Source organism: Bipolaris maydis, assembly GCF_028858645.1.
Source record: "Bipolaris maydis strain C4 unplaced genomic scaffold PSV08scaffold_4, whole genome shotgun sequence".
Lineage (NCBI taxonomy): Eukaryota > Fungi > Ascomycota > Dothideomycetes > Pleosporales > Pleosporaceae > Bipolaris > Bipolaris maydis.
Genome location: NW_027093860.1, coordinates 235,525 through 254,446, shown reverse-complemented (window position 1 = coordinate 254,446; position 18,922 = coordinate 235,525). Strand labels below are relative to the sequence as shown.

The window sequence follows — 18,922 nt, the reverse complement described above, 5'->3', positions numbered from 1 at the left end:
CGCGCTAAAAGCACCGACAACACTCTCACCGCGCTTTGAGCATACAAGACGGGCCTTGATTTGACACGCAAATGCGCCTAACATGAGCGGTTGCTCTTTTAGGGCACACGGCACTTGACCAGCTCACGACTTGCTTTGTGACAAGCATGCTGACCCTTGCTGTCTGCAATGTCCCCGATTCTGCACCTTGGCAGAGGGTAAAATGGCCGACTTCACCGCCACACGCTGAGCGCCACACAGCCGATGCGCCACACACGCACAGGCCGTGCCGCCACACACGTGGCTCAAATTCTAGCAGCCGGCTGATCTTCAGGGGAACAGTGCGCGAGCATCCCGTTGGCTGCCACCACGCCCATGACCAGGCTGCAGGCGCCGAGTGGCAGAGCGTCCGCTTTCGGCCAAATACCGACTCTGCTTGGAGACTTCCTACTGTGTAGGACACGTGAAAGCAATAGCGACAGCAAGTGCGTGTGTGCTGAGGGCCTCGCGGCTATGGGCTCTAATGGTTCCATGGTCTAATCTGGCACAATGCACCGCCGTTTGGTGCCATGTTTAGTCAACACCACCAAACACACAGGGAATCCCGGCCGAAGTAACGAATGCTGGATTTGTCTAATTTCCATATCAAAACAACAGCATCTGTCCAACATGGTACCGTTTCCATGGCTGTTTAAACCAGCCACTACGACGTTCCTACCGCACGCTTGTCTACTTCTCTTCGAACCCGACCCCTCTGGGGTCTAGATTCTTTTCTAGCCTTGTAAAACTGCTCCATCGATATCTGTTAGAGATTTGGCCGAAATAAGCAGAGCAACCGTGGTGACAAGGAGTTTAGAGGGAGAAGGACTTGTCTGCTTTTGGTAGTGAGTACGGCGCTGACCACTTTGGGCATATTCCGAGCTGGCCGCAAAACTCACCCATTGTGTATACCAGAATTGGTTCTCTGCCGCACACCTGCCAATAAATACTTAAGTACACACGTATGTACATATCTTCCGTTTTAAGTACGTGACAAACCGCAGTCAGCGCACACCTTGTCCAGGTAAGTATACCCGACGGCGAACCGAATCGTCGCACACTCTTCTGCTTACTCGCCAACCATCCTAGCCGTTGCAGGTCCATTGTCGTGTGTAGTGCGCTTCAGACAGACGGCGTCTGGCCAACAAACTTGGCTGTCATGGGTACATCGTCATTTGTAATGTGCTTCAGAAAGGCCGCGTCCGGCTTGTAGAGCATCACGTGAAAGTGCTCCACTGCATGCACGCTCTTCAGGCTTTTCCAGTTCTTGAACCACACCACCTCCTTGACCTTTGACGCAAACGTCTTTTGCACATAATCTTCGATCTGCTTCTTGGATGCTTCCGTACACAAGCCCGTCTCGGGGTCGTCTTCGAGCTCAAACTTGGTCCAGACGACGAGATGGACAATGTCTGGATCGATGCCATAGGGCCAGTCGTTGTACAGGATCTTGATGTCCTCTGAACACGGTTAGACAACGGTAGCAGCCAAGCGAATAGGGCACCCCGTCGTACCATCAAACTGGAATGGTTCGCCTCGGGGTTCCATCGTGTCCCACTTGAGACGCTCGTTGACTATGAAGTTCATGATGCTGCCATAGTCCTTCTCGAGCCTGTAGGTAAACTGCCGATAGCGGCGCAGCTCGCTCGGCAGGCGATGGAACTTGTCGACACGGTTGCTCTCTTGCGGGGGGCTGTTAGCATCTCGCCTATCGGATGTGAATCAATAAAGCGTACGGACAATCTCCCGCACCTGGTCCCATGTCAATACTTTGTACTCGCCGTCGGGCATCCCAATGATGGCCTTATCCTTGTCGCTGCAATCCTTTAGGAAGTCCGGGCACTCGCTCGGCCACTGGTCCTTTGGCACATTGACGAGCCAAAAGGGCAAAGCTTCATGTGCCATGTTCGCGTCACGTTGATGAGGCGGGTCAACCCCAGAAAATGCTCAAAGTATGGTGATTAAACTGAAAATGTGATGGGAGAGTATGTCTGTAAGTATGTACAAGGTTGCAATGGCTGGGTTTGGGGGGATGGGGGGAAGCCCAACAGCATGCGCAAGCCCAAAAGGAAAGTTGAACGACGCGTAGGACTACGCACGTAGTAGTAAGTAGGGGACCCGCGCTTGGGCTTACGTACTTACGTGCGGTGAGCCATCCACCGACGCTGCAGACCTGCCAGCAATGGGATGTTTTGCGTCTAGCCCACTGTTTCAAAACGCGGCATGCGTTGGGGAAGCCATCGGCAGTTGAAGCGCACGTACACCGCGCAATCTTTCTTTTGGCTTTTTTGTCTTTGCAACTGGCGAAGAGGTGCGACGGTGGATGAGAAGAGCAAGAAAACACAGGCACATATGTACATACGCACGTAACCACACCATGTACAGCCCTCTCCTGCCGAGTCAAAACTGAAGAGCCGCACCACTGCATGCGGGCGGATGCAATCGTCTCACTTGGCCTTCCCAATTGCAGCCGTGTCTCCCCATCACGGACACATCGCCAGCAATCTCCCGCGTCTTAACGTCCTGTGTTATGCATCGGGTCTGCCTGGGGCCCCCGAGGGACCGTGCTCCCTCCCATTGGTCACACCCCAACCCGCCCGAAACGCACAAGAGCCAGCACCCCTCCCACCTATAGTGACCATACCGAACATCTGTTTTAACACCCGGCCGCACAGTGTCTAGACAACCCAAGTTACATCATAATGGTCAGATGCGGCCAAAGGCCCGTTCATTGTTGTTTGAGCGCATCTCAGCAGCCCGTCTGGCAGGGTCTTCATCATGGCAATACTAACCCAGATCCCCCATACGCCTTCAGTCATCTTTTCTTCACCCATTTTCCCTTCAACCTGCGCCTTAGCCTTTCTTAATCCCTTCAGACTACCTACAGTCGTTTCTTTTTTTTCTCGCCTATTCTTCATCCAAACTACTTCTACTCTGTGGACCATTGCGGTTGTCACGTTCCGTTGGTGACTCTGTTTCACGTTACACCATCCTAGGATCCCTAGTCCAGTCGCCTTCTCCACAGATTATTTCGCATGTCACAGTGCAACATTCCACAGTGGACGCCCTGTGTTTCTATTTGTGCCTCTCCCACTATTTGACGATGGGGGGCCTTTGAAATCAACGATATATACGCCCGCTTCCGCTCTTCCCCCGTATGGCTCGCACTTTGCTGTTTGGCAAAAAACACTCCCATCGCTACACACTTCGGATTGGACACTACACCTAATCCAGGTTTCACCAACATCTCAAGACTTGAATAAGATTTTCCACCACAAACCACCGATCATAGTGCCATTGTCGCATGCTCGATACACGTCGAAACTTGTCACTTCACTTGTTTGCCTTGGCTTGCCTCTCGTCACAATATATACCTTAGCATTCATCACGACACCACTCCGAATGCCCACCACAGAGCCTTCACTATGATCCGCGATCCCCAATTCTGGAAACGGTTCAGCACAGCCGTACACCAAGACGACTTGGAGAAGCAGATCATGACGGCTCAAAGTCCAAAGCACCCGTACGTGGCAAGCAGTTCTTCTTTTACCCCTGTACCATTGTCTCTCGGGTCTCCCCTATCACAAATACACTTTCCAATGTCCTCACCGGGACAACCACCCATGGTCCACCTGGCCTCGCTCTCAGGCTCCACCATAACGAGCTCGCTCTCGCCTCTCTCCGCCGAAATCTCCTTTTCAGACGCCGACGACAAGTCGAAACCACCGGCAAAGTAGAAACGCAGGAGCAAAGCCTTACGCCGCTCAACCCTCCAAAAAACTCCCTCGACAAAACCCCTCCTCCGCCCAAACTTTACCGGCTCAAACATCAAACTCCCACCTACCGCCTCCTCATCGACCTCGTCATCACCAACAACAACATGTTCCCCGCACCACTCCCCCCTCGACCCTCCCCCTCGCATCCACCACCGCGCCTCCAACCCCCCTTCTTCCCCCTTCCGCCCCTTTTTCCGCGCCCCAAACATCTCCGCCATCTCCCTCTCCCTCAGCGGCCGCCCTTCCTCGCGCTTCAAGTTCGTAACCACCATCACGGCTGACGCCTCACACAGAGACTCGTGGCTTGTGCGGCAGAAGCGGAAAGAGCGCCACCGCACATGGATCTGCTGGGCCTTTTGGATCGCACTGCTGCTTCTTGTTGCTGCGGTTGTCACAACGGTTTTGGTGCTCAAGTCTCGGGGCATTATTTGAGCAGCCAGCCAGTTGCGTTTTGACAAGGACGAGGCGGGGAGATCAACATCCCCCACACCCCCCACCCCCACCTTTTGCTTGGTTTCTTTTCCTCCTTCTGGTTTAGTCCTTTTTCGGAGGGTTTTTTTGGGCAGTGTACGACCATGAATAAAGAGCGGGAGCGTGGAGTTTCTTCCTTTTTTTTTTCCCTCCGGGAGGGTCCGGAACGGGGTATTCGGCGTCTTTTCGAGGGTATAAGGACTTGGGAAAGGAGGGAAATTTTCCAATATTGCTCTTTTTGGGGAGCGGATGGGTTGGAACTGGCTGAGCTGGTCTTTGCAACTGGACATCTGGCATGCCGAGCATTGAGTTTATGTCTTCTCCCTCTTTTTTTTAACTCTTTTCTTTGTATATGATACCAGGTCTAGATTGCTATGGTCACGAATACCGACTCTAGTTTGTTTTCTTAAGCACACATTAATGTATCACTCGTCTTACGTGCATTTGTAAATTCATGTGTCCATATGCAATTCTTCTTTCCTGTGAATCCGATATAAGCATAGTTGAAAATGACAAGCAAGTGGATGGAAAAGATACATTACATGTCTCTTCTTCCACATTAAATTCGTATACTACAAAGATGCATGTTTTTTGAGTGTCGAAACAACGCAATGCCCGCTGATGGTATCAAAGTCCAACGTCTCCCGAAGAAAATTGCGCGGGCATGTCTTAACGCCAGAAACTCCTAACAATCCCTACATGCACTCTTAATCGACACCTTCTCAGCAACCTTCAGAAGCTCCTCCTCTTCTTTCCAATCAAAACCTGTTCTTAGCAGCAGTGGCGGGCGGTGTAGGACTCCTGCTCATACTCCTGGCATCGCGGCCGCGCTCCTTAAGCCACTTTCGCGTGCACATGTCCAGCTCTCTGTCCAGCTCAGGAGACGGTTCTTTGCGATGAATGAAATTGCAAAAGCCACCGCGCACACAGCCCTCGCCGCTGTTGAGTCGACAACATGCTTCGCGGAAATCGGTAACGGGCGAGAGTTCGCAGTAGATAGGGCGACCAGCGTACCAACGACTATTGAGGGCATCGCAAGCTTTTTGGGCGTCCTCTTCGTACTTGAAACGTACATAGACGTTGCCAATCAGATCTGTTTCAGCAAAGTTAGCATAGAGTCGCCATGTGTAGATGGGGAAAAGGGTGCAGGGAACGTACGGTCATTGTTGTTGTCGCAAACAACGAGCTCCTCTACCAGCCCGTACTGGCATAGCTCACACCAGATGTCCTCGTAAAAGGCATCAAAGTGCATCTGCATCTGCTGCGCATTCATCTTGTTCTTGGGGTCGTATGCCGGGTTCTGGTAAAGGTTGGGCAGCAGGATGGTCTGCGAGTACGATGGCTTGACGTGTTTTCGCGAGCAGCGGTCGCCGTGACGGCAGGCACCAATCTTGTAGTAAAAGGAACAGTTGACCTTGTCCTGCTCGGTTCCGAAGATGGAGGCGAGGTAGTTGGCCATGTTTGCGGGTGCTGCGCGTGCGTGTCGCTATGAGATATTGTGTTTTGGTGACGACGATCGGAAAGCGTATACGTGTCGAAGTATAGATATCAATGTCGATCAGTCGATGGAGCAGGGACGATGGGGATGGTGAGGTTGTCGCGCGGACGGTGCAAAATGTCGCGATGCGCGCGAAGCTCACCAGAGCGGACGCTAGCGGATGACAAAGCTAGTGGAACGCCAAGGAATGATCGAGAACACGTGAGATGAGATGCTTCCTTCATCTTTGCCACTCAGTTCATTACTTATGCATGGTAAGCCTCAATTTGCCACCGGTGAATCCAACAAGATTCACCGGAGAGCCACGTAGCATAATCAGACATGTTAACAGCACTCTCGCAATATCCAGCAATCCTACACATCATTTTAAAAGTTATCACTAAGCCCCTCACATCACAACTATCAGTCGTTCGCGATTTGTATATGGTTAATATTTGTTCTCTTTCCTGACGTTCTCCAGTGGTTGCTCTATTCAAGCACAGTTGGTGTGATCAGCTGAACTTATGAAGCTTGTCCTACCCAACGTTTTGACAGCACTGTATTCGAACAAAGGATTCAATTAGATCTTAGAGATACAGTTCGTCCATCACAAGTGGATATGAACATTCAAAAACCATTCTGGAATGCAGACCCCACGAACACTTTCAGTGGTGCAACATCACAAACTTTCTCCCTGGCTAATCCGTCGTATGGGACAGAGCATAATGACATTCTAGACGAAGGGGTCAGAGAAATTCGCGTTGCAGAATTGTACCCAAAAGCCTTCAGGGAAACGTCAGGAAGAAAGTACGTCAGCTGCTACACCCAAACCATTGCGTTCGACAAGCTGGTGAAATCACGCATGCCTTATTTAGCTCTTTCATATTGCTGGGGCGATCCGAAGAAAACAGTACCTATATATCTTAACAACAAGCTCGTTCACGTGACCGAGAACTTATCATCAGCGCTTCAGAATTTCGAGCAGCGTGATGTAGCGCTCAGAATCTGGATTGATGCGATATGTATCAATCAGAAAAATGAGCATGAGAAAAGCCAGCAAGTTGGCTTGATGGCTGAGATATACCACAAGGCTTCCGAAGTTATCGTTTGGTTAGGGGACGGTGACGAGAATTCTCCGAGAGCGCTTGAAATTTTAAAGGAAATTGGGGCCTCAGCCTTGCAGCTGTATCAAGGGAATTTCCATGGCAACCTGGATCGTTCGAACTTCGAAGGGGTCCTCCAACACAATGTCTTGAACACATTATGGGCTAGATGGCAAAACAGCGACGCATTGCTTTTCGATATACAGTTGACGCAAAGGCTACTACTCAGACCTTGGTTTCGTCGGGTTTGGGTTTTGCAAGAAGCTGCTCTGAACGACAATGTCACATTTTACTGTGGACAAGATTACGTGTCCAAGGATGTGCTTTGGGCTGGGGTGCGGACTGTAGCGGCTTTAGTGAATGAGGTTTCCCCACTCGGACAAGCGCCTCTCTGGAGAACCGTGGCCGATACGGACTTCATCTCTCGACGAACTCTAGACTTCGTTACGACGAAAACAGAAAAACTCCCCCTCCAGAAGCTTCTTACCCAGATCGCATTTAATCTAGGGAAACAAGCGTACGAAGCTACTGACCCTCGCGATCGGATCTTTGCTATCCTAGGTTTCTCATCAGATTCAGCTTCTCTTGGTATTCGCCCCGACTATGATATCACTTGTTCAGATCTGTATACCAAAGTGGCAAGAGCAATCCTGGAAAACTCTGAGACATTAGAAATCTTGTATGCAGTCTCGGGGAACAAGCACGTCAAAGCTATACCGTCGTGGGTGCCGGATTGGTCCGTGAGAATCCCATCAACATTTGGGTCACGTCAGCTTGGAAGATTCTGTGCATCGGGGTATCTGTCTCAGTCGACTCCTTCTTTCGCTTCAGATCAATATGGCAACAAACTCCTCGTTCTGACTGGTTACCGAGTTGACAGCGTGGCACTTGTATTGGATTGTCAATGGGATCCACAATGGAACATGAGTTTCGATCCCGATAGTCCGGTCTCTGCATTTCTCGAATCTCTCCAAAATTTCGGTTGCGAACGGAGAAGTGCTTACCCGACAGAAGAGGAGAGAAACGATGCATTATGGAGAACGCCAATTGCAGATTGTGATGCTGTTTTGGATGTGGTGCGAAAAATCCGACCGCCAGCAACGCCACGCATGAAAGATTCGTTCGACGCGCTCACGGGTGTCTCTAAAGGTGATAGTTCCTGGAGAGCACATCAGAGCATGCTATATGTCCATACTATGATGCTCGAGTCCGCTCGTCGAAAAGTTTTTATGACATCGCAGGGGTATTATGGACTTGGACAGGAAAGTTTGCACGTCGGAGACTCCATTTGTCTTCTATTGGGTGGAGATAGTCCATTCATCATCAGAGAGGCGGGAAATGGATATTGCGAACTAATTGGTGAGAGTTATGTTCATGGCCTTATGCATGGAGAGTTCCTTAGGACTGGACCGTCGATTGAAAATTTTGTGTTGTGTTGATTAGATAGATTGGAATGACGTGAAAGATTGCAGACAAGTAGTGACTCACGACAAACGCCTATGCTGTACTCAAATAGTTTGAGCTGCAACGCACACTTAGCTCAAACGTCCATTCTCGTAATTTGGACATTAGTGCGATTTGCAATGCAAGACTCATGCCTACCAACTTAGCGGCGTAGACTGTCGCTATCGATATTACTGCTCCAAGACATCCCTAAACCTGTAGTGGAAGTAGGTAGTATCAATCCAGGAGCTCAGGCTACAAGCGCCGACTTGCTAGATGAAGTATGTTGTACGCCTATTATGCCCTACGTTAAGCAGGGGATGTTATTGTTGCATCTTTAACACGCAACATGAAAGATTTACGTACGCACCTTAGATTTCCGTAATTTCGCTATTTCATGCTTGCAATAGATAGAGGCAGACCTGAAGAGTATTTAGAGATACACTTGCATCCAAAAAGTCTCTGGGGCTTGGGCGCAAGGCGCTTGAGCAAAGTTACTGGTTTGTTATGGGGGGACGTTCGGCCCACAGGGACGGACGTTGTAATTTTCCAATTTTCCAATTGTAACTGCATCCTAGCCATCTGATCTATTTTCATGCCATGTATGACTTGGGTTCTCTTCAAACTCCAAAGTCCTTGCTAACCTCTCTTCCTACTGCCTTCAAATTCTCAACAAGCCACAGCTGCTGATTACTAAAGATGAGCATAGCCCCTGGCAAGAAGGCAAAATTGTTGCTAGTGATTCCAATCCAAATTTTGCCGATCAAAGAACCAGCTGGATTCCATATGTTTATGCCATCTCCACAGCCTGCCCACAAGTTGCCCTCGGTATCTGTGTGTAGCCCATCAGCGATCCCCGTGTCCACATATGCAAATGTGCGCCTGCCTGCCAAAGACTTGTCATTATCGACAACATCGAATACATAGACCGTAGAAGGACGTGTGAGGTCTGTGTCGTTTTGGTAAACCCCAGAGTCAGATACATAAAGCGTCATGTAGTCTGGACTAAACTCGAGTCCGTTCGGCTGGAAGAAATCACCTGCAACAGCTTTGATTTCGCCCGTCGAGGGGGAGAAACGATACACGTGCTTGGGCAGGTTGGGCGGTGGCCGGAAACCCTTGTAGTAGCCATAGTCGGTGTCGGTGAACCAGATGTCGCCGGTAACAGGGTGTTGTCGCACGTCGTTCAAGCCACTGAAATTTCGCCCAAGAAAGTTTGTCAGAATGCGGGTTGAGGAGCCGGAAACGGGGTCTACGCTGACAAGACCGGCGGGATTGGTAAGATCGCCTTGATCGCAGTATAGTATGTATGGTGGTGTGGATAAGTCGGACTGTGTGCCTGGAGGATAGTACGCTGTTCCCCCGTTGGGTTCAGACAGGGAGGGGTATTTGAGTGAAGAGATAGTGTAGTTGTTTGCTAGGTCGACGGTAGTTACGTTGATGGGCTTGGACAGGTCGCCTGTCCAGTCACTCGTTATGTAAATCTTTTGGGTATCTTTGTTGTATACTCCTGCTTCGTGGAAAGCAGAGTAATCTAGGTTGTATAACTGTCGTGCCGTTGCATTTCCCCCGAGTATGGAAGCAAAGCTGGGGTTATAAGAGAGGAATTCGATCGTGGTTGGATTCGAGGCATTTGTCGAGACAATGCTGTTTAGGTACGAGGGGTTTGTCGCAAAGGACAGCAGATCAACGGGAGTAATGCTTGACATGATGGAAACGACAAAGATTGAGGCGCGAATGAATCCGAACAACACTTAATCCCATGGCCCAAAATCTCTCGGCACATGGACATGCACTAGTAGCTGCATGAGGCTGCTGATACCATTGCAGGGTGTCATGGCAGATGGAAGTATTGCATCACCAGTCCCCACCCTCTGACTTTGATTGCTCAGCCAGCAGCGCCAATGCTGGTATAGAACGAATCGTTTGGCTGTAGAATTTGAGTGTGACTGCTCCCTGATTCATACTGTGCAGCCATGATGCATGTATGGCTGTCGAATCTGGTTAAGTTGGTTGTGTGTTCCTAATGCCTGAGGGTCATGTACCTCAGTGCGGCTCATGCGATGGCATTGATCCCGATACATGCATTAGCTTCTTCGTCAAGTTGACCCGCGACTCAGGAGCAGTTGGCCGGGCATCAAGCTTATAACTTTGATTACTGCGTTATCTTTGCCTACAGCCTTTATCGTGAGTTTGTGCTGTTACATTCAGCAATTGTTTGTTTCCTGAGGGCTGCAGCGTGTGAGCACTACTACGTCACTGCGGGCGAATAGAGGTAGGATTGCCGAGGACATACATGAGAGTGACCATGAACGTTTCTTTTGCTGCCTCAAAAGTACTGAGCATCATACACAGTAGACTGGAAAAATTGATCGACATCTGCACGCATCTGCAACAACTATCAGTGTCCGATACTAAGTAGAGCGGTGCTACTAAGAGTTTGCCTACTTTGCGTCCATGTACCTGAACGAACACGCATTCTCTGTCTCTTCAGGAAAACTCCGTCCTGCGTACTATGCACGGCCATATGTATTTGTGTTCCGCATAAACGTGCTTGCGGGATTGGGGAGCCGGGTAGCATGCCATGGCGGCCAGTTGTCGAAGTGGGTGCATGTCAGCCCTGGAACCACTGGCATCACTGAACGCGATGCAAAGAATGGTAGGCAGGCTTCAACTAGTCATGGTTGACAGACAAGAACAGCACTGCTAGAATGGAATCTACATAACAAATGAGTGCAGTTGTGAGTAAAAAAACTAGCTCGTACAGTCTTCGGGTGTAAGGAAATTAATATCACGTCTACGCATAGAGCTCCCGCTATATGGCCCGACCCGCTAGTTCTTCGGTGTCCGGTTCCCGAGAAATGAGTTTCGGCGGGTTGGCGAGCATTGTCGCGACGGCGAACACGCGTTTCCTGGGCTGCGGGATGACATAATGAAGCTTCACCAACACACAGAGCAAAGTCTATATACCTTGGTCGTGCTGACGCAGACGTGCTGAAACTTCGACGCCATCTTTATTCTAATCTAACCACCAGCCATGGACCCTCTTCTCGCAGCCGCACAAACCGCTGCTGCAGACCTAGCCAGAACACCATCCCCGCCAAATACCCCTCCATCCGCCGCGACGCTTCCACCAAGCCGCCTATGGGCCATTGGCGACATCCACCTCTCCTTCAAAGGCAACCGTGAAGCCCTGGAAAAGCTCGTCCCCCACCCGCACGATGACTTGATCCTCTGTGGCGATGTCGGAGAGACGGCTGAGCACTGTCGCATGGCTTTCACAAAGGCCAAGGAATGCTTCAAGGACGTCTTTTGGGTGCCGGGCAACCATGAGCTATACACATTGCCTGCAAACAAGGAGAACGGCGCAAGAGGCGAGGCAAAATACATGGAGTGCGTGGAGATTGCTCGCGAGTTTGGCATTCTCACGCCCGAGGATGACTACATGCTGTGGCAGGGCGAGGGAGGGCCATGTCTGATTGCGCCCATTTTCACCCTGTACGACTACAGCTTTCGCCCGGATTCGGTAAAACTACAAGATGCGCTCGCGTGGGCCAGAGAACAAGACATTGAAGCGACCGACGAACACCTACTACATCCAGACCCCTACTCGTCGCGAATCGAATGGTGCAACGCCCTTGTAGACAAGACGGAGAAGAAGCTTGAAGCGGCTGTGGCTGCGCACCCAGACGTCCCGCTGATCATTGTCGGGCACTGGCCCTTGCGAGAAGATCTTGTGAAGCTGACCAAGGTTCCCCGGTTTTCGCTCTGGTGTGGCACCAAGCGGACAGAGGACTGGCATAACAAGTTCAATGCCAAAGTGGTCGTGTCTGGCCATTTGCATATCAGGAGGACAGATTGGATCGACAACACGCGCTTCGAGGAAGTAAGCTTGGGCTATCCAAGGCAATGGCACAATTGCGTGGAACATGGACTCGATATTAACGACTTGCTCCGTGAGATACTGCCTGGGCCCAAGACGCCGCCTGTAGGGGAGCGCCGGACTATCTGGAGACATTTCGGATGAAGGGTTGCGTGGCAGGCGCATTGGGGGCATCCATCACATCTTGCTGTGGCTGCAGGTACGTGCAAACCCTCCAATGGCTTGGTGCCCGCCTATCACGTTTATCCATCTACCAAGAATACCGCCGTACACCTTTCTTACTTTGACCTTGCGTTGCATCCGCTATTCCTTGCACCTGCCTAAAACGTTGTCCCTGCCCCACAAACCACTTGTCCAATCGCACCCGTGCACGTGCACTGTACGGAAGTCGCTCCCAAAAGTTATCGCCAGACCGGGGGAGCTCGGTTAGAAGTTGTTGCCAACAAGGGTGGGCAAAAGTTATTCGACCACGCGATAAGACGTTAAATGACCACGCGGTAAGCAGGGGTCGGCATTAGTGGGCTTGGCCGATACACTGGCGGTATTGTTAGTATCTTTTGCTGATATGGGCGTACTATACAAATTATAAGATTGTAGAGAGTGCTAGTATGTTAGCGCAAGGTTTGCAATAATCTGATATAAGAAAAAAGATGAAGCTAGTGGGTAGTACTGGTGGGCGACGGGCGCATTTTAAAGCCCTGTCGCGGGACCTAGCCCACTAAAACTATGCGCAATTAGAAGGTTTATAGGTAGCGGTAGCAGCGGTAGCTGGTAGCTTGGTGGAAGAGCTATATGAGGCTGACGGGATAGCTGGTAAGCGGGTATCTTAGCAGCGGGCTGGTGATGAGGCTGCTGATCGTGACGGTGAGCTGGAGGCTGCTGTGGGAGCTGCTGTGGGAGCTGCTGTGGGAGCTGCGGTGGGAGCTGCGGTGGGAGCTGCGGTGGCGGAATAATAAATATCCGACGATCAGTACGGAGGTGCCTTTCAAAAGTATTGTCTGCCAAGAATAATCTAGCCGATGTACGGCCGCCTTAGCCGAGGCTTGTCTCTCCCCTCTATGTACTCATTGCCACCTTATAGCTCAATGATCTTTTGAATGTGTATAAGAATTCGCTCAATCCAGGCTTGGATCTTAAGTTGCGAGAGATCTCTCCAGCAGTTCTGCCAGACTCTGACTGCCTCAGCCCTTGACTGTGGAGCTCCTTTCTTCGTAGTCTCTCTTTTCATATAGAACCAGCATAGCTCAATACAGTTACAGTCTGGCGAGTTACCACACCAGAGTAGTCTCTCAACGTCGTGCAGGCGATAGATCACACTCTAGTAGTGGTGGGCGTGGCTAGGTGCCTTATCCTCCATTACAACAGTCTGAGGTCTATCTTGGAGGCATTCTTTGGCGAAAGGAATCAGCTTTGGGATCAGAACGCAGGTCTAATATCTCCACCAGTCTATGCCACCTCCAGACGTGCGCACCAGCTTGCCTGTCTTCTCTATCCATCTCCATTGAGGCTTTCTGCCACGCTTATTACGTAGCCCTATCCTCCTCATAGACTCTAACAGCTCCCACTCCTCTCTCTGTAGAGGCTCAAGCTCAGCGTTCAGCTGCTCAATCCGACGAGCAGCATCCTCTTTCTCTGCCTTTGTCTCTAGCTGATAGACATAGCATAGACCTTTCTTGTCGTACGAGAAGCAGCCCCAGAACATGAACTCAGAGTATCCCTTCCACCTCTCACGGATACAGCTCTTAACTACTCTCTCGTCTGCCTTTCTCCAGACTCTGTAGCCCCCACGTCGGTGGTTAATCACCACTGACGTCTCGTCTGTCCAGATGACATTCTTCCAGTCCTCCAACGTCCAGTCCTTATGCTCTAATACCCACTTAAGACGAGCACTCCTCATCTCCTGTGTCAACCCAGGCTTCCTCGTTGGCTTAGTCTTCCTGTATCCTGCTGCTCTTAACACCCTCCAGACGGTAGAGGCAGAGATTTCGACTCCTTGGAGACTGAGCCCACCAGCAAGGTCAGCACAGCTCTTCTCTCGTCCATATCTATCGTGTCGTACTTGTTAGAATATCTGCTCCTTCACCTCCTCTGCCTGCTTAGCAGGTCTACCAGTCTTTGGAGCATCCTGAACGTGGTGTGGAAGAATCTTAATAGGAAGTTCGTTTGGCTCAAAGCCTGCAGCAATAGCTCTACTATAGATACGATCAACAGTACGAGGGTGAACACCAGTTAGCGCAGCAACTTGTGACGTATTCTTGCCAATAGGAGGTGACTTCAACGCGATTACTAAGGTACGGGTATATATATCAGTATAAGGAGCCATAGTAAGAAGATAACTACGTAGTAGCAGGTAGGCTGATCAAACAGCTCCTCAGCTCAAAGGTAGGAGTTGCGCCAAGAAGAGTTGCGCCGAATCGCCGAGATTAGCGTCAGACAATACTTTTGAAAGGCACCTCCGTAAGTTATAAAACAAGTGCCTAGCCATCTTATTACAGTGCTAACTCTATACAGTTGTGATGGCGCGCCACTAATGCCGACCCCTGCTTACCGCGTGGTCATTTAACGTCTTATCGCGTGGTCGAATAACTTTTGCCACAAGGGTGCCCGTAATACCACCGTAGTACTGCCGAGTCCTTGCCTAGTTAGGATTGCGCTATAACTTAAAGCTTATTACTTCTATATAATTTATATATCTAGCTTCAAACTTAGTGTTGTATAATCTATTATCTATATACTTTAGATCCTCTTTACTTAGTAGTTGACGGCGTCGCTGTGACTAATGCTTATAGCGAGAGGGCGTTAAAACGTACAACGTTGTCGTCGATTCCATCTATAATGAGGGTGAGAATAAGGACTTTAAAGTGATAATAACTGCGCGCGTTAGGATATCCGTGTTTAGGGCCATTCTTGTGTTGCAATACTAAAAAATACTAGTATATTTACTATCTACAGCTTTATTAAAGTTAGCTAAAAAGATAGATTAGCGCTAAGATTATATTGGACCGATTAGTAACACGCTAGTAAGAACTTCTAGCCAAGCTCCTCCGGCCTGGCGATAACTTTTGGGAGCGACTTCTGTATCTGATTCGCAATAATGGGAACCATGCCTAGTATGTCTAATGCACGGTTACTTGGATCGGCAGAACGGATTGCCTTCTATAGAGTCCTTCTCCGACGTTGTTTGCCCCACACAGCTATGAACTGCAACAAGGCCGCTGTCAATGTCCATGTCCATGCTGTACCAAAGCAATGGCCAATCAATGTCTACACAGCAACCCATGTGCCCTACCAACGTGCCGGGAGGATGCATAAATAATGTTCCGTTTCATGCGAGCGCCAAATCCTAAGGCATGACCTGGAAACCCCAAGTAGAGAACAACACTATGCGGTGCCTGTTTCACTGACTAGCATGGGACATGTGACTGGCATATTTGCCGAAGCGTCAGTATAAAGAACAAGACTATCCCCGGTTTCAGCAACACAGAGGTTTCCGACTACTGGACGGTGTCCATTCCCAAGACTGTATTTCTTGTCCTGGTATACTACACTGAGAACCAACATGCTCGGCCTCCGAAGTCTCCCCCTACAGCTCCTCGCAGCTGCGAGCGTCGTCCTGTCCTCCCCCGTCAGCCTCGAAAGCCGCGCAGTCATTGCACATGATGCTGTGGTTCCCTTCCCAGAGACCGTTCCATCTGGTCTTGTTGGACAGCTTATGCTCAAGTACAAGCCTTTCTTGAAGGTCTTCAACGGCTGTGTCCCTTTTCCTGCCGTTAACGCCGCAGGAGACACTAGGTCCGCCTTTCCTACAAATCTAAAATGCCATAGATGCTGATTATCCTAATAGCGGTGGTCTCAACCCCAGTGGCGGCGAAAATAGCGGCTGCAGTTCCAGCACCGGCCAAGTTTACGCCCGCTCTACAACCTACAACGGTGCCTTCGCCATCATGTATGCGTGGTACATGCCCAAGGACTCGCCCTCAGGTGGCCTTGGTCACCGCCACGACTGGGAAAACATTGTCGTCTGGCTCTCAGCAGCCTCCACCACTGCCACCATTCGCGGTGTTGCTATTTCCGCACATGGTAATTACCAAAAAGAAACCAGCCCACCTTTGGAGGGAACTCGACCCAAGATTGGATACCGGGCTTACTGGCCATTGAACCATCAGCTCATCCCCACTAACGACCTCGGTGGTCAGCAGCCGCTAATTGCATGGGACAGCATGACGGCTGCTGCTCGCAATGCTATCCAGAACACGGACTTTGGCGCGGCAACGCCAGCATTTAGGGACGGCACCTTTGAGAGTGCCCTCGCCGAGGCCTTTATCTAGATGATTATTAGTTCCGTCTACAAGGAATTTCGCTGGCAGAAAATGCAAAAGTGGCGAATTGTGGAGCCGTCATAGTGGCTTAAACTGTATATATTCGTGTTCTTACTAGCGGCCCTATTTGGAGCCGTCTGACACTGCTACATTGCTTGTATATCTATTCTTTATTTGGAATCCTCTTTCCTCAAATGTGTCTGGATGACTCGAGTGCTGTGCCAGGACTAGACTTTTCCTCGCCACCATATCTGATGCACTCACCCATAATCTTCTCTCTTCGTGCTTCCGGCTTCATACTACAAAAAAAATCATGTTTATCTGGCATCACCGACGAAGAGCCGAGCTGTGGATAAGCACCTGTCACGTCGAGATTCTACATGTCTCAAGGGGTGGCACCAAGCCCAGCTTCTGTTTCCTCCAAGATGTATACGCGATATATTTACCAAAGGCCATCCACCAAGAAAAAAAAGATCATGCGTGTCAACTATAGATGAAACAAGCATGCAGAAGAACAAACAACCGTTCCACTAGAAGCTTCGTAAATGCGATTGAACTAGTAACCAGTAGCACCCGCTAGTAAGTCAAGTCATTGAATACCGCGCTTCCTATCTAAATAGGTAAGTGAGAATGGCTACATTTGATGTACAAGTAACCCGAGTCGAGAATCGCTTCGAACTTAAGCATTTTAGCCATGCACCCACAGCCATTACATGTGCACATAATCGTCCCCCTCCCCCAGACACGTTACCCCCTGCTACACATACGTTCCTAACCCGAATACCCGGGCGGTGGGCCACCAGGCGGCGTATACTCGGGCGGAGGAGCCTCAGCAGTAGTAGTACCCATGGGCATGGAACGCAACTGAGGCGCAGCAGCAGTAGCACCATGCAGAACCCTCTTGAACGCCTCCTCTCTTGCCTTCTGCAAGTCATGGCGCGCGGTCTGCAGCCGAGTGTGAGCTTGCTGGACTTCCTTCTGCAGGGTGTGCTCGAGGTGCTCGCGGTGGCGGATGATATCGCCACAGGTCTTTCCCGCGCGGTCGACCTGGGCGATGGAGTCTTTGATTTCCTCGTGCATGCGCATGTCTGTAAAGATGTTGTCAAAGACGACGTCGGAGAAGATGCTGCCGCTGGCGATGTTGAGGCGGCCGAGGGCGGGCATCTCGGGCGCAACTTGGGTCAGTTGGTCTTGAAGCATGCGCACTTGGACCATGGCGCTTTCGGCGCGCTCGAGGTCGTTGAGCTTTTGCATGCTGGCCATGGTGCCCCCGCCAAACATGTCGAATTGGCTCATGCCGTAGGCGTGCTCGAGGGAGGTGCGCGCGGCAGAGAGCTTCACGGAGGTTTGGCCGAGGAGGAAGAGGATGTGGCGTTCGCGCTCGAGACGCTGGTTTAGCTGTTGCACGTGGGTGAGAGCGGCGTTGCAGGCCTCTTCTTTGCGGTCTTCATCTGGAAATTCGGGCGTGTGGCCGGCGAAGATGGAGTTGTAGAGGGCATCGAGTTGGGCTTGGAGGCTCTCGTGGCGTTGGGCTTGGGTGGAGAGTTCTTGCCTCCGCCTCTCGGCTTCATCGCGCAGCTGCTTGGTGTATGCCAGTTCGTCTTCGGCACTTTTTTGCTCTTGTATCGCGTCGAAATATTCCTTCTCTTCTTTGGCGGCCTTTTCGGCAAACTTCTCCTTCTTGCCACTTGCTTTGTGGGCGAACCGCCGAAAGGTTGAGTCGCGGTACTTTTCATGCTCCTTGAGCTCTACCTTTGCTTTGTCCTTCAGTGTTTTTACCCGACCCGTTGTTTTCTGGATTTGAGAATCGAGGTCGGCTATGTAGTCATTTTGCTGCTTGAGCTGTGAGGGGGCAGCGTCGGTTTCTTCGAGGCCACGAAGCAGCTGCTCGTTTTGGTGGGCCGCTTGTTGAAGCTGGTCTTGGATAGAGGACATATTCAACTTCTGGTTGTTTGTTTGTTACAAAACGGTTGCCGTAGACAGAAGCGCAAGGCAATCTTTATATACAAGAGTGATGGCATGTTGGGGTACACAGCCTGCCTTGGGAGATCTACATGTGTGAGAGGGCGTATTCACACTCGGTTCGCAATAGGCTGAACAACGCAGCCCGGTGACACCGATACGTCATTCTGGACGCCTGAAAGGCGAGGTGGATACAGCGACATCTTGTCGATGGCGAACTGGGTGTTTTGCTCATGCGCTCGACTTCCAGGAGGTCGCACGCAAGGCTGAGCGGCACGGCTCAATGCGGCCTAATTATGGCGCAGCCATCTAGTAAGCCCCGCAACAGCTAGTAGATCGCGGGAACGGCTATCCTGAACAATGCCTGCAGTGGCAAATATTGCACAGAGGGTAGAATGCCTTGGTGATGCCTCATGAGGGGCGAAGACTGGGGATGCCAGTAAAGTGTGTCGTACGGCTGTGCACAGGCA

At 50.6% G+C, this 18,922-nt stretch overlaps 9 protein-coding genes across 9 annotated transcripts; 4 read left to right on the top strand and 5 right to left on the bottom strand.

Moving 5' to 3' along the window:
• Positions 1–1,140: 1,140 nt before the first annotated feature.
• Positions 1,141–1,923, bottom strand: PSV08DRAFT_175898 (uncharacterized protein; the record flags this gene model as incomplete). Its single annotated transcript, XM_066091875.1, has 3 exons — positions 1,141–1,478; positions 1,533–1,721; positions 1,755–1,923. The coding sequence occupies 3 exons, from the start codon at positions 1,921–1,923 to the stop codon at positions 1,141–1,143; spliced, it is 696 nt and encodes a 231-aa protein (XP_065949396.1).
• A 1,520-nt stretch (positions 1,924–3,443) lies between these two features.
• PSV08DRAFT_349272 (uncharacterized protein) lies at positions 3,444–3,755 on the top strand (the record flags this gene model as incomplete). Its single annotated transcript, XM_014219169.2, has 1 exon — positions 3,444–3,755. The coding sequence occupies one exon, from the start codon at positions 3,444–3,446 to the stop codon at positions 3,753–3,755; it is 312 nt and encodes a 103-aa protein (XP_014074644.2).
• A 957-nt stretch (positions 3,756–4,712) lies between these two features.
• PSV08DRAFT_360466 (uncharacterized protein) lies at positions 4,713–5,872 on the bottom strand. The gene is made up of 2 exons (XM_014219170.2): positions 5,424–5,872; positions 4,713–5,358 (listed from the first exon to the last, which is right to left on the bottom strand). The coding sequence occupies exons 1-2, from the start codon at positions 5,722–5,724 to the stop codon at positions 5,024–5,026; spliced, it is 636 nt and encodes a 211-aa protein (XP_014074645.1). The 5' UTR covers positions 5,725–5,872; the 3' UTR covers positions 4,713–5,023.
• A 489-nt stretch (positions 5,873–6,361) lies between these two features.
• PSV08DRAFT_360465 (heterokaryon incompatibility protein-domain-containing protein) lies at positions 6,362–8,317 on the top strand (the record flags this gene model as incomplete). The annotated part of the gene is made up of 1 exon (XM_066092994.1): positions 6,362–8,317. The coding sequence occupies one exon, from the start codon at positions 6,362–6,364 to the stop codon at positions 8,282–8,284; it is 1,923 nt and encodes a 640-aa protein (XP_065949395.1). The 3' UTR covers positions 8,285–8,317.
• Positions 8,318–8,880: 563 nt separating this feature from the next.
• On the bottom strand, positions 8,881–9,997 carry PSV08DRAFT_198350 (uncharacterized protein; the record flags this gene model as incomplete). Its single annotated transcript, XM_014219172.2, has 1 exon — positions 8,881–9,997. The coding sequence occupies one exon, from the start codon at positions 9,995–9,997 to the stop codon at positions 8,909–8,911; it is 1,089 nt and encodes a 362-aa protein (XP_014074647.1). The 3' UTR covers positions 8,881–8,908.
• A 1,247-nt stretch (positions 9,998–11,244) lies between these two features.
• PSV08DRAFT_280556 (Metallo-dependent phosphatase-like protein) lies at positions 11,245–12,801 on the top strand. Its single transcript, XM_014219173.1, has one exon. It carries the CDS (start codon positions 11,326–11,328, stop codon positions 12,313–12,315), a length of 990 nt encoding a protein of 329 aa, XP_014074648.1. The 5' UTR covers positions 11,245–11,325; the 3' UTR covers positions 12,316–12,801.
• A 1,444-nt stretch (positions 12,802–14,245) lies between these two features.
• Positions 14,246–14,496, bottom strand: PSV08DRAFT_280544 (HTH-23 domain-containing protein; the record flags this gene model as incomplete). Its single annotated transcript, XM_066092554.1, has 1 exon — positions 14,246–14,496. A coding segment is annotated over one exon (213 nt), but the record flags the coding sequence as incomplete, so codon positions are not given.
• A 1,234-nt stretch (positions 14,497–15,730) lies between these two features.
• On the top strand, positions 15,731–16,499 carry PSV08DRAFT_176145 (necrosis inducing protein-domain-containing protein; the record flags this gene model as incomplete). Its single annotated transcript, XM_014219174.1, has 2 exons — positions 15,731–15,963; positions 16,016–16,499. The coding sequence occupies 2 exons, from the start codon at positions 15,731–15,733 to the stop codon at positions 16,497–16,499; spliced, it is 717 nt and encodes a 238-aa protein (XP_014074649.1).
• Positions 16,500–17,261: 762 nt separating this feature from the next.
• PSV08DRAFT_400249 (uncharacterized protein) lies at positions 17,262–18,425 on the bottom strand (the record flags this gene model as incomplete). Its single annotated transcript, XM_014219175.1, has 1 exon — positions 17,262–18,425. One exon carries the CDS (start codon positions 18,423–18,425, stop codon positions 17,262–17,264), a length of 1,164 nt encoding a protein of 387 aa, XP_014074650.1.
• Between the last annotated feature and the right edge of the window lie 497 nt (positions 18,426–18,922).